The following is a 12,921-nucleotide window of genomic DNA, read 5'->3' on the forward strand; positions in this document are numbered from 1 at the left end:
GGGACCCCAGCAATAACATTGAAGAAGATGGACTTCTCAAATCCAACAAGCAAATTTACTCCCAGCTTTTGAGAGCTACTGCAAACAAAAGTGCAAGTCTTTTGGAAAGAATTGATGTCATCATCCATTTGCTGGGGCAGCTTGCTCATGGGGGCAGCGGAGTAAGCAGCGGCGCCGTTCAGTGACCTCGCGCAGAGCTGCGTCTGCAGACGTGCTGACAGTGCCTTCTGACCACAGGAGTGGCTTTGTCCATTCGGTGCTGAGTTTCATTAAATGTGAGGAAATACCCATTTGAAACAGGCATGTACTTATTTCTCATGACAGACAGACAATGGTGAGTTCTTTGGCTTCTTCGTTTGAAGTGCTAAAGCCAGAACTGAACTGAAAGCTTCAGCTTTTATTTCTATGAGACGTACATGGTACCTCAATATTAATAGACTTTCTGTTATGCAATTATACTTTCAGATATTTTTGAAGTATCTTGGATAACAAAGGTTTAAGATATTATTTTGGATAAAATGTTGCTTCCACCAAGAGAACCTTTTATCCAAATGATATTACAGGTTCAAATGGGTTAAAGAAACTTCCTATAAATCTACAATATTTCCTTCCAAATTGCACAAGAGCGTCCCCTTTGTGAATTTCAGTGCAGGAGTTTTGAAGACTAGCCATTGTGCACTACTCTATATTTAATGCATGTTTTGAAGGGATTCACTTTTCTTCAACTTTATATGACAGTTGATCAGGAATAGTATTATTTCCCCTCCCCTCCTTTTTCATTTTAAACTTGAAACTGTGAATAAGGTAAAAAACAAAACTATTTTGAATAAACTATTTATTTAAAATATCTTATTTTCCATTTTTTCATTCCTCACATTAAATTGTGATTTGAACTCAGTTTAATAATTACAAAATAAAGATCATAACGTTAAAAGTAAAACTTTGCCATCCACTCAGTTTTCACTGGAATATTTCACTTACTCCTTGCTGTGTGTGGGTCTTGTCTGATTGCATACATACACTTCCCCGCCCAACAAAGCCTCCAGTGTATACAAGGCTGTACTTGTCCCTTATGATCAATACTCAATTTCAAGAAATGGTGTAACGTGGGAGTCGGATTCTTTCATGTGGTGGTGAGAGTCTGGGCCCCTGTGCCACTGACTGTGGTTATGACAAGCCTGCTGGCTGGGCTCAGTGGCAGGAATGGATGTCACCTGCCCCTTCAGGCCCAGGGATGGTTGGTTTCATTGTGCAGTTCCTCTGTGTTGACCAGCAGCCCCTCCACACCAACCACACCTGAAAGAATCCAAGCTCCACCACAAAGTTGTCTGGAGTAAACTGGTTTCAAGCTAAATTTTCACAAACTGCTTGTTCCTTACATAGAGAATCCTGAGTGTTTTCATGGAAAATGAATTGACACCTATCAGCTTGGCAGAACTCTTTTACCATTTGTCTAGTTCTTTGACTTACATCATTCTTGGGACAGATTTGCATCAGTTTACAAAAGTTAATCATTGAAGCATTTAAAGTTTTGCCTAAGTGGTTAAAGCATTTGCTCCAAATCAGCAGTGTCTCCTTCTGGCAGGGCTTCATTCTCTTTCCCTGGCAGCTGGAGTCCACACAGAACAGTGTTGCTTCCCTCTGCTCTTTAGCCCGGGGCACCTCCAGTGGTTATATCGCCCTCTGGGTTCATGGATTCAAAAAGGATTTTCCTTCTTGGGTAGAACGAGCTGGAGTTAGGGATGTTAGGGTTACTTTTCTTGTCTCCTATCCTTTCCCCTTAGCTAAACAGACTTTTAGTTGAGAGGAAAATTGTTTTTAAGCAAGAAAATATAAATTCTGTCTTCTTTTGTCAAAACAATGACATGAAGATTTCTACAGAGGGAATAAAAAATTCCTTTTTAAATATATTTGTAATTTGCTGGGTTTAATTTAAAGCTTCTTACAGTGCCTCTGTTTTAAATGTTCCATTAGGAGAAATGTGGTTATTTGTGTCCTGGTCACTGAGGCTACTGCATCTTTCAGTTAATTTCATTGCCAAATTTTGCCCACATCATTACATATGGGATTATGGTTTTCTTCCTTTTTTTTTCCTTTTCCCTGTGTGTGTGTGGTGTGTGTTAAGAATTAACAGCCAGGGCTGGAGATATGTGGCTCACTGACAGAGCTCATGCCCAGCATGCATGAGGTCTGGGTTCCATCTCCAGTACCACCAAAAAATATCATATTATGCATATTAAACTTGAAGGAACATCATGCCTGTCCTAAATATAACTGATATGGAGAAAATAAAACTATCCAACTAGCTCCCAGAGCTCTATTTTGGTGGTCTGACTATCACACAAGTGTTTGTTGCTCTGCAGGGAAAGTAGAACACCAAATGAATTTCAGCAAGACAAAAGCTCCTCTGTTCAGGACCAATGAGATGCAGGCCTATGTGTGCAAACAGCACAGCTGGTGTCAGGGCCAGAGGCCATCACAGGTTTAACAAGTGAACTTCAGCATCTCAGGCTGGAAACATTCACTGTGTCTGTCCTGCCTTGCAGGAAGATCAAGACAGACATGTGAAAACCTTTCATATACTTTCACCTATCATTATGACGAGGGGTGTGTGTGTGTGTGTGTGTGTGTGGGTATATGTATATGTGTGTGTATGTATGTACATACATATGTATGTACCTACATATATAATATATATATGGGGTTTTTTGTTACTGGGGATTGAACCCAGGGGTGCTTAGCCATTAAGCCACATCGTCAGCCCCTTTTTAGATTTTTATTTTAAGACAGGGCCTCACTAAGTTGCTGAAGCTGGCTTTGAACTCGAGATCCTCCTGCCTCAGCCTCCTGAGCTGCTGGGATTACAGGCATGTACCACTGCAGCTGGTACTTAATTCAAATTCTGTGGCTTTTCCCATCACATTGTTTTAAGTGCAGTAAGCATACACTTACGCCATGGCACTGGCAGCCTCCCCATCCCCGTGCAGCAGGGCTGGGTGCATTGTTGGGGTGCAGCTGCAGAGTTCCACGCAGAACCGAAAGCAAATGTGAGGCTGCCTCAGGGTGCTTGTTTGTGTGTGGGGGGGAGATTTTCTGAAAAGTTAATAAAATTATTTGGCAGTTGATTGGTTTTGCCTGAGCAATTGATCTTAAAACCAAATATTTTAAAAGTTTAAGCAAGTTTTGTTTTTTTTTTTTCCCATTGATTTTAACTTGGGGAGCTATATTCACTTCTTTGTAAAAGAAGTCAGACTTTTTCTCTTCGAAAAAAATCTTACCCTGTTTGAGTTTTCCTCATTACATGTCCAGTGTGGAGGTGTGGACATCACAAACATCAAACCACTTCTCTGAAATAGACCTTTTTGGAAATACACCATTAGAAGGAAGCCAGGAATTCTGTTGTTTGTCTTTGTCATTAACTACTTTCCAATAGGCATTGCCTTTGAAAAAGAAAATGGAGCCATGTGCATAGGAATAGTAAGCTGAATCTATATTTCTAAAGGGATGGTTGTGTGGTCTTATTGCTGGAAAAACTTCAGTAATCTTCTTTGGATAAGAATTCAGTACTTGGTTTCTGTTGACATCAAATGCAAATACCTGCAAACAAATTAGAGAGTAAGACTGTTCTGAAGTTCATTGATATTTAGGTTAACTTCAGCAGTGAGTTAATTACATCCAACTGTGCACTGAGTTCTTTAGACCTGAAGTTCTAAATAGTTCTCCACCTAATGATCTGCCACTGCTGTTAGACCTGAAGCAAGGAGAACAGCTTTCAACTGAGAATTTTGTTCATTCGACACATCTCAGACGGGAATACAGAAGCAGTGCTACTTACAAAGGACACCTTGAAGAAGTAAATTAGCTGTTGCCTTCTGTCATAAAAGGCAGTGTCCAGGGGACTGGGGATGCCAGGAAACCCTTCTGAAATCAGTTTGGGGTAGCTTCTTCCTTCTTCATCTGTGTGGGCCTGGTCCTTGTCACTGTCATATCTCCAGTATTGATTTCCTGAGTGTCAACCAAAAATACAAATATGGCTTTTAAATCACAGGAAACCTGATGGACAGCCTCCTATACAGGCCCAGCCCATTCTGCATATGCTCTGCCAGATTCCCAGAGAAAGCTGGGCTTGTGGCACCTACTGAAGTCTCAGTGGTTTTCCCAGGTTTTGGATGACTTCTCAATTTGACCCCAATAACGTTTTCTGTACTTGACACTGCTGCAACTAGATTGTTGATGGTGTCTCACAGAGAGCCCTGATCTATTCACATCGTCCTGTTGGCTCTCAAAAATGTGGTCTCTTTCACCTGAGCATCTTGATTTTTTTTTCCTCTTTCATGGTCCAACAATGTCCTTTTGCATGTTAGTGGCCCACGTGTTGGCCCAGAATCACTTTCCTACTCTAATTGATACAAGGTCTCTTAACAGAAGAAATCCCGATGCTTATTCCTGGGTTATACCTTTTCCAGTGTTTTTTAACCATCTGTCTCTCCATCCCCATTTTGCAAATAAGGAAACTGGAGTAGAGCCTCGAAGTGACTTGTGCAAATTCAGAGTCCACCCAGACCCACTATCCTGAGAAATAATATACTCCGGTTAATTTTGTTTTAACATTCAAATGCTAATTTAATGCTCTGAAACAGGAGAGGATTATTCTAGGCTTTCCTTTTTAGTTCGTAAAGATATGACCTGTTGTCAGCACACAATAGAATAAATAAATCTGCTGAGTTAGACACATCTGTTTGCACAACTCATGGCGTACTCAAGTAGTGACATCCCTTAGCAACCACACACGCACTACAATTGGCACTGAGATGTCCCAGTGGAGCAGCAATTCACTCTAACTGGGATTTTTTAGAATTTAAAATATTTACAGCAAATTAAAGATGTTTTTAAAGCAGTCCCCCATCATGACCTAATTCTGTACTGACTCCTTGTTGCCAATGTAAGTTCTTTAAAGCACTGAAAAAATCTTGTGTGATATGAAGGGAACTAAAGACCAAATCTAGACATAGGATCCTGATAATAAAGTTTGCATATGACGTTCTCGCAGTTCAGCTCTTGCTTTGTTAACTCTGAGCAGTTTAATGCAGCATAGTTTGGATCACTGAGATTCAAGTTCAAGAGGTACACACAACATTCCTGCAAAGGAAAGAGCAGGAGCCACAACATCACGTTTGGGATTGGATTGCAGCCCACTGGGTTTGCGAAGCAGCGTGTCTGCATGAGCTGGGTGTGGAGATGCTGGACAGGGTGGCTTGTGAATAAGGAGAACAGCAGCAAGACAGCCCCAACCTGCTCTTCACATGGTCACCCCACCCTGGCCGAATCACCTCCTGCAAAACACTGCTCTTCTCTGTTCAGAAATTGATTCCTTGCTACTTGCTGGATGAAGTCCAGACCCTGGTTACTCCATTTGAGGCTCTCCAAGGTCGGACCACCAGTCTTCTCAGAATCTCATCCCATGTGGGTCCCCTGTCCCCCTTCAATGGAGTCCACAGATGAGCCTTTTCCATTCCCCACTCCTGCTGCTTGTCTCTGGCCACTGCACACACCCACACTGCAGTCTGGGTGCCCTCCTCTAGGCATTCCGGATCTCTCCCATCCTTAGTCCAGGGCAAGTCCTGACTTCTGGAATACTAGCATGGATTCCAGGTGGCAGTGGTCACCTCCCTGCTCGGCCTGCCCCCTGGAATTATGCCTGTGTTGCTAGCCTTCCAGGGCATCCTTTTTCCTCCAGAACCAGGTAACAGTGCTTTGTCAGCTACTTCAAGTGTCTAGCAAAGTTCTTTACACATCCATTCAATGACGTTAAGTGCCTTCTTGTAAAAGATCAGGGACACGACCCAACCCCTGTTCACACAAAGCTCGCAGTCCAATGGGGCAGACTGGAATCAAGCAAGTAATTACCAGAGCATTACAATAGATTCCATGGTAGGGACTTAGAACATTTATTCTGAATGCATTTCTCTTATTAAGAGAAATGGCGAGGGCTGGGGTTGTGGCTCAGTGGTAGAATGCTTGCCTAACATGTAAAGCACCAGGTTCGATTCTCAGCACTGCATATAAATAAAAAATAAAGTCCATAGACAACTAAAAATATTTTTTTAAAAAAGAGCAATGAGGCCACCCATGAAGAATCTTTACCTTTAAAAAAATAACGTTCGTCTCTTCTCCATGTCCAGATGTGGACGAACGCATCTATCTTTCGTGCTGGGATTCCGTGCCAGCCAGTGAGGATTGGAAGAGGATCCCCATAGCGGGTCCTGTTGTTTCGATTTTCATAAAGCCAGTACCAGCTGTTGCGGAAGAAATAGGTGCTGAACCTCACCATCACCTCACCATATTGGTTTCTCTCTTTTCGAATCCAGTCAAATGCAGTATCAAATGATCCTTCACATGAACCTGAAAAGAAAAATCCGGCCACCTGTCACATGGTACAAATGTCAACTTTCAGGTGTGACTGGATAGAGATAATTGCAAATCTGGGGTTTTCTATTGACACACCTTAAAGCAAGACACCATCTGCTATTAGACGTGGGCTGAGCAGAACCAGGGACCCAGGTTGCCTGCAAGAGTCCAGCCACACGAGTTGCTCATAATGCTCTCAGACTTGGACTGAATGCCAAGTTTTATGACCACCTGATTTCTCTTTTGATGGCCAGTCTGACTTCATTAGAGGAAGGCCCTCTGGTTCTGGGCACACGCTAGAGGAAGAGCTCCACTGGGGAAATAAGTGTGTCCTGGCTTCCATTGTCTCCAAAGGCCCTGAGTGCCAAGAACAGAAACAGGGTGGTCTCCGTGAGGCTCCTGTACATGGGAAGGGGAAGCCTAGCTTTCCTTGCCTTGGGCATCTGTGTTAAATCACTGATCATTTTCATTAAATAATGACCCATAAGTACCTCAGCCTGAACAACTAAATAAAAATTAAAGCTGCCGCTGCAAGCTTAATCAGTTCTTTGCCTTAGAATTGCTAGAAAGCTCCCAGTGGCTTCCCCTTGGTGCTCCTGTGTGATACTGAGGCACAGGTCAGCCTTTCTCCCAGCCAACACAGGCGGCATGTGGAGGAGAGGGCTGGAGGATTGTCCACGGGGAGTGTGCTTTGCCTACCTGTGTCCTTCACCTGTGGCTGCAGTCAGAGCAGGGCCACATTTAACTAAGGAAATTGTCCCGTGGAGTTAGGGGACAAATACTTAGTGGAACTTTGTGCTCCCTGGGGACCTGCCTCTCACTGAGCGGCAAGCAGGGTCCTGGTGTGTCTTGGCACCCTGAGTGTCCTCTGGGAGCTCTGGGGAGAACCGGCCCAAGAGCTGTCTTACCATACAGTCTCTGGATTGCTTTTCTATCTGACCAGTCCAGCTCAAACGCAGGTTTCTGGGGAATGTAATTTGGTTGCATTATGGATCCCATCCTGTAGGTGTGAGGCAGGCCGAGGACATGGCCAATTTCATGGACAGCCACCTAGGAGGGCAACACAAACCATGGGTGCAGGGCCAATCCTGGGCCTTTGAGTACCACTGGGACTGGTCCCTGAATTACAGAGGACAGGCCTGTGCCTCACTGGTGCTGTGCTTTTTCAGGAAAAGGGGAACATGGTGAGAACTAGGAAGCATCCCCAGACCCTCCAGCCACCTCAGGGCATGCACATGCCGTGGTAGGCCCTGGCTTTCACACTGGGCCCGTGCTGCCTGCCCTTTCCTGCTCAGTAGAGCAGCATGAGCTACTCACTTTGAGAAGGCTGATGCCTGTGTCACTCGTGGGTGGTGTGAAGTGCTCATCATCATCAAAGTGAATATCGCCCAGGTGCCAGGCATGTGCGAACTCCTGTCCGCTCCCATCAAACACCCGAGGACAGCCCAGGTGCCGGCCTGGCAAGGGGACAGAGTGGTTCTGGTGAGTGAGGGGTGCCCATTGCAGATTCCCTACCTAACCAGACAGACTTGACAGCAGTCAGCCTCCAGGAGCTTGCACCAGGGGCAGGAGCGGGCATGGCCACAACTGGGTTAATTGCCGCCAGGAGGAGGAGTGCCGAGCTCAGGAGGAGGAGTGCGGAGCCATGGTCATCTACAAACTCATCATGAAGTACAGACTATAGCAAAGGAGCAGGTTCCAAAGCTGGGAGCAGCAGGGAGAGGAGTGTGGGGACGGGGAGATGGGTGATGTCTGAAGTGCTCACGGAGGGGAGGGCACTGGAACTGGGTCCTGACAGCTGGAAGGTCCCTGAAGGTCGCTGTCCCTTATATGCTTTTTCAACAAACCGTGCCCCATGCACTCTCACTGAGACACTGATTCAGCAAGACCAGGACAGCCAGGAGCTGCCCTGGTTCACACACGGGGCACAGAGATGTTAGGATATTTGTCCAAATCTTACCAGCTAAGAGTTGGTGGTACCTGTGGGTGACCCTGGCTATCTCCTTACTCAGGTCAATGTTATATACCCTTGGCTTCTCCACAGGACCAGGGAGGGGCGCGTGTGTGGAGTCTTGGTGGCATACTGAATGCTCCAGGTGAGCAAGCTCCTACAGCTGGCCTGCACCCATGGGCCCACCTCCTCTGAGGGGAGCAGGCTGGCCTTGGTGTCCCCTGTGACCACTCCAGGTGCCCTGCTAGGTGACAGGTCCATCCCTTTTCTGGTAAGTTCTAAGATGGTAACATTAATAGAGGGCTTACATCTGCCTCTCCCTGTTGGGTGTCACCTCAGAACAAGCCAGGGAGAGCAGTTGCACCACCTTTCTGCAGGTGACTGAGGCAACCAGGGTGGGACTGACTCCAGGAAGCGCAGTGCCCAGCATGCAGGTGAGGAACCCAGAGGGAAAGGCCGAAGGTGTGTGCTTGCAGAGTGGGCAGGAAGCGTGGGGGGTCCTGAACCTGCCCCTTATTACCTCTCCCAAAACCCAGTTTTATGTCCACTGTGGCCCCAGGAGCAGTGAGATCCTCCCGGAAGTCCAGCGGTGTCACCTCACTCCACATCCTGAAGGCCAGTCTGAAGATGTATCTCTGCTCGTCCACAGAGAGCTGGCTGCTGTAGGCCTCGCCCACCAGTCTCCAGGTCAGGGTCTTTTTGGAGAAGGCCCTCAGGGCCCCACTGTCTGAGGAGTCCTCCTGCTGCCCACCTGGCCTGGGTAGCAGCATTTGTAGGAATCGCTTTGATCGGGCCCTGGGCCGTGGGTCTGAAGGGGTCGACAGGGCTGGCAGCCGGGTGTCAGGGACACCACAGCGAGGCCTGTTCATGGCCTCCAGGGTAGCTGCATCCAGCTTCCCACTGGCTGGCAGCGCATTCACTCTCTGGAACCTGCGCACAGCTTCGGCCAGGGTGGGGCCCACAGGGGCTGCTGCTGGCTCCTTGGGGCTGGGACCCCAGGCTGAAGGCCCCTCCGACCAGCCATATCTGGATAAGAACTTCTGTGGGAGAGAAATGCACCCAAGTCCAAGGGGCTGCCACCCGCAGGGCCTTCCCACTGCCCCATGCCTGCCCTGACCAGGGACTATATGACAGAAAGGAGATAGAGGGAGAAGAAAGAGACAGAGGGAGGGAGACAGGGCGTGGAGAGAGTAGCCGAAGGTGAGGGCAGTGTGCAGGGGGTTGGCTGGGCTGGCTGAAATCCTGGCACCGTGTGGCCTGAGGAGGGGCAGAATTGGAGCAGGCCGGGTGGGAGTGGGGATGGTAGGAGGAGAGGCATGTCGGGAGATGAGGGGTCAGGACTGGAGGAAGCGCACTGAGGTCATGGGATATAAATAGGGGAGGCTGCAGTGTCTGGCCCAGGTGCTAGAGACTACAAGTGAGGGGCCTGGGAGTGGCAAATTCCACCCCAGCACAGGGAGGGGAGGGAGCATCACAGCCCTTGGTCCTGGCAGCCACAGCAGACCCAGCCAGCCCCCTTCTCAAGACCCTCCACCTTCAGGAACACCAGATCCAGGGCTTAATGTGGGAGATTCTGATCATCTGCTTGTGGAGTATAGTGACCACTAGGACTGCAGGGTCACGCTCCCTGTCCAACCCATGTCATGAAGAAATCTCATGAGAGCCTTTGTCCAGGTCATGGTGGAGCTCCAGCAGAGTCAATGGATGCCACCCTCAGATGGCTCTGCTGACGATCCTAGATTTTGCAGTAGGGCGTCTTTGCTAGAGCTGTCCCTTTCTCCAGAGAGCGCTCTTCAAACAGTGCCTTAGCCTCTTACTACCTCGCTTGCATTTAGAAAAGCAATGATATTCAAGTCTGTGGTTCTTTTGCACAGGGCAACATTAATCACTGACTAGAGGCTGACCCAGGGGTTGTCAATCAACATTAGGTTGGGTTAGAGTGTGGTTGGTGGTGGAGCGCTTGCTGAGCATGCACAGGGCCCTGGGATCTAGCCCAGCACTGCAAAAACCAATAGTGAACATCAGGTTAAGCACAGAGCCATGTCCTGCTAGAACCATGGAAATCTTGCTCCCCACAAGGTCTGCAGCCATGCCCTGTCTGTGGACACGTGTCCACACATCATGTGCATGTGGACGATGCTACTCTTGGAGTCTTTCTCCTACCTGAGCAGCATGGAGGTCAGTGATGGGCTTGGCCCTGCGCAGCGGGGATGGTTCCAGGTCCGAGCGGTCCCGGCTGTGGAAGAGGGTCTCTGCCTGGGCAGGCCAGGGGACAGCCAGGCAGCTGAGCAACAGTGTCGGACACAAGACAGAGAAAGCCAGCATGGCCCAGCCTGGATTCTGGCCCTCTTGTCTTGCTTTGCCCCCGTCTCTCCTCCTTAATGAGCAGGGCCTGGAACGCTTTTATGAGCAAACAAGCTTTCTCACCCAGTCTCGAAGTGTGCCCTCTGAGAGGCCGCTCAGCAGCCCTGGCAGGCTGCCTTTGAAGACCCCAGGGCCACCCTTCTTGTTAGTATGAGAACTCTCTCCTCATCCTCCTGTGTTTGCCACATCCTCAGGGAATTCCTTCCCCAAGTTGCAGATACCTGAGAATCTCAGCACTCTGGCGATGTGCACGTGGATGAGCACTGCATTCTCCTACCTGAAGTAATATCCGGGAGGGCAGAAGGCATCGTGAGAAGATGAGATCTGGGCACAGAGGCTTGAAGGTTGCATTGTAGGCAAGGGGCAGGAGCAAAGGCCCTGCACAGGAACCAGCTGGGCAATTCCGTAGCACACAAGAAGGAAGGAGACAGCGTGGCTGGACCTGAGTGAAGGGAGGGGAGGGAAGGAGAGCAGGGGATGGTCCAGGGGAAAGACCTGTGTGGCAAGGGAGCTGTTTGGATTTTGTTCTAAATTGCATGGAACTTTTTGGTGGAGTGAGACTAATTTTTAAGGAATCTCCTGAGACTAAATCTTAAGGAATCTCTGTGGAGCTTTGAGACGGGTGGAGCCTGGGTTTCCTAAGTGGGAACCTTCCTAGCCCCCTGCACCCTTCTGTGTTGCTCTTATGGCTCTGCAGCCCAGGAACCCTCACCGGGACCCAGGACAGGGGCTTTAGGGGGAAGGGGACTAAGTGCCAGGGGATCTGTTTGTCTCACACTTGATAATTCAGCAGCACGGCAACACCTGTGACACTGGGAAGGGAAGTGGTGCTCGTGAGGAGCTTGGACATCTCCAAGATCCATGCACAGCTGTGTTCTGACCAGCAGAGAAGATGGAGCTGGCAGTCCTTCCCACTTTGCTAGCTCTGGCCAAAGTCTGTGCTTCTCAAAGTCAGACCTTAAACCCTGCATGACAGCCATCCCTCCTGGGGATAGGATGGTCTCTCCTAGGGCTTGCTGTGGATTGAATGTTTGTGTCCCCTCCTAAATAAACATTGCAACGTAACCCCCAAAGCAACCCCCAAAGCAAGTGTCAAACTGGAGGGCCTTTCAGGGGCCATTAGGCCAGAAGAGCTCTGCTGTGTGAATGGATTGTTATGCTTATAAAAGAGGCTTCAGAGGGCATTGGTTCTTTGCCCTCCCATCCCTTCTGCATGTGAGGACAAAATTCAAGGCCATCTTGAAGAGGAGACCAGGCCTCCATGAGACACTGAACTTGCTGTCATCTTGATCTTGGATTTCCCAGACTCTAAATTTTTAGTATTTAAAAATTACTAAGGTATTTTGTCATAGCAGCACAAATGCACTAAGACAGAGATCGGAGACTTGAGGAATTCATTCCTAAAGGGTCTTGTTCCTTAAAATTATTTGTGTCTGTGTATGCTGTTGGCTTTGTGCTGCTGTGGATGGCCACACTCAGGCAAGTGTGGCTGAGTATAGGCAGCAGGAGGCATGGGGGAAAGGCTAATCAGCCCAAGTTGGGACACCTTGAAAGCCATGCTTGGGAGTATGGCCAAGAAATTATTTGAAATATTATAAGAATGAGGTCACAAAATTTTTTGGTCCTGGAGGAAACATGAAGCAGGAGACTGCAGCTGTCTGGGTTGTACACTTTTGAACGCGTGTGTGATTTCTTGTGGCACCTCGGTATTTCTAACAAAAGTGAAAAAAGAAGCTCTTCAGGCAAGTTGGTGCTGCTCTGACCTCCTGCACGTGACCTCATCTCATCCAGTTCAGGATTCGTCAATCCCCGGGGTAAGTCTTTTGTGGCACAAGTGATAGACTTGTCTTATCTGTATAATAGAGCCACATTGAAATCTGCAATATTTTAAGGTTGGTTTCACCATCTCTAGTCCCAGAAGGGGACATTAAACCAGGAGAATAGCCTCAAGACCTCGATGCCTGCCCTTGGCACAGTGGGCTCCTGCATAGCCAAGGATGCCAAGTGGCATCATGGAGGCTCTTGGAGTCTGGTCCCTCGATTTCCTTTGCTGAGGGAACTTAGAGTGCTGCCAGAGTCCTCAGCATGGACTGCTGGAGCTGGGTTCTTCCCCAAGAACAGAAACTTCTGTAGAAAAGGGTTCCTTGACAAAGGGAAGATTGTAAACTTATTCTAGGTTTGACTTTCAAATCAGGAAA

The 12,921-nt window shown here is 48.0% G+C and overlaps 2 protein-coding genes across 4 annotated transcripts in view; one reads left to right on the plus strand and one right to left on the minus strand.

Moving 5' to 3' along the window:
* Edrf1 (erythroid differentiation regulatory factor 1) overlaps nucleotides 1-847 on the plus strand; it is a 42,948-nt gene extending 42,101 nt beyond the window's left edge. For both annotated transcript variants that reach the window (XM_046448879.2, XM_046448880.2), the window contains one exon: nucleotides 11-847. In XM_046448879.2, the coding sequence (XP_046304835.1) occupies nucleotides 11-185 (175 nt within the window). In that variant the 3' untranslated portion in view covers nucleotides 186-847. The remainder of the gene's footprint in view (nucleotides 1-10) is intronic.
* Mmp21 (matrix metallopeptidase 21) lies at nucleotides 800-12,902 on the minus strand. 2 transcript variants are annotated; one of them, XM_046448883.2, is made up of 7 exons: nucleotides 11,001-12,902; nucleotides 8,880-9,399; nucleotides 7,726-7,865; nucleotides 7,317-7,458; nucleotides 6,145-6,402; nucleotides 3,836-4,005; nucleotides 800-3,597 (listed from the first exon to the last, which is right to left on the minus strand). In XM_046448883.2, exons 1-7 carry the CDS (start codon nucleotides 11,259-11,261, stop codon nucleotides 3,298-3,300), a joined length of 1,791 nt encoding a protein of 596 aa, XP_046304839.1. In that variant the 5' UTR covers nucleotides 11,262-12,902; the 3' UTR covers nucleotides 800-3,297. The 2 variants fall into 2 exon arrangements, with proteins under 2 accessions (XP_046304839.1, XP_046304840.1); XM_046448884.2 differs by having other exon boundaries at nucleotides 10,523-11,064.
* Between the last annotated feature and the right edge of the window lie 19 nt (nucleotides 12,903-12,921).

Source organism: Marmota monax, unplaced genomic scaffold (assembly GCF_021218885.2).
Source record: "Marmota monax isolate L192 unplaced genomic scaffold, Marmota_monax_Labrador192_F-V1.1 WCK01_AAM20220418_F8-fsc00076, whole genome shotgun sequence".
Taxonomy (NCBI): Eukaryota; Metazoa; Chordata; class Mammalia; order Rodentia; family Sciuridae; genus Marmota; species Marmota monax.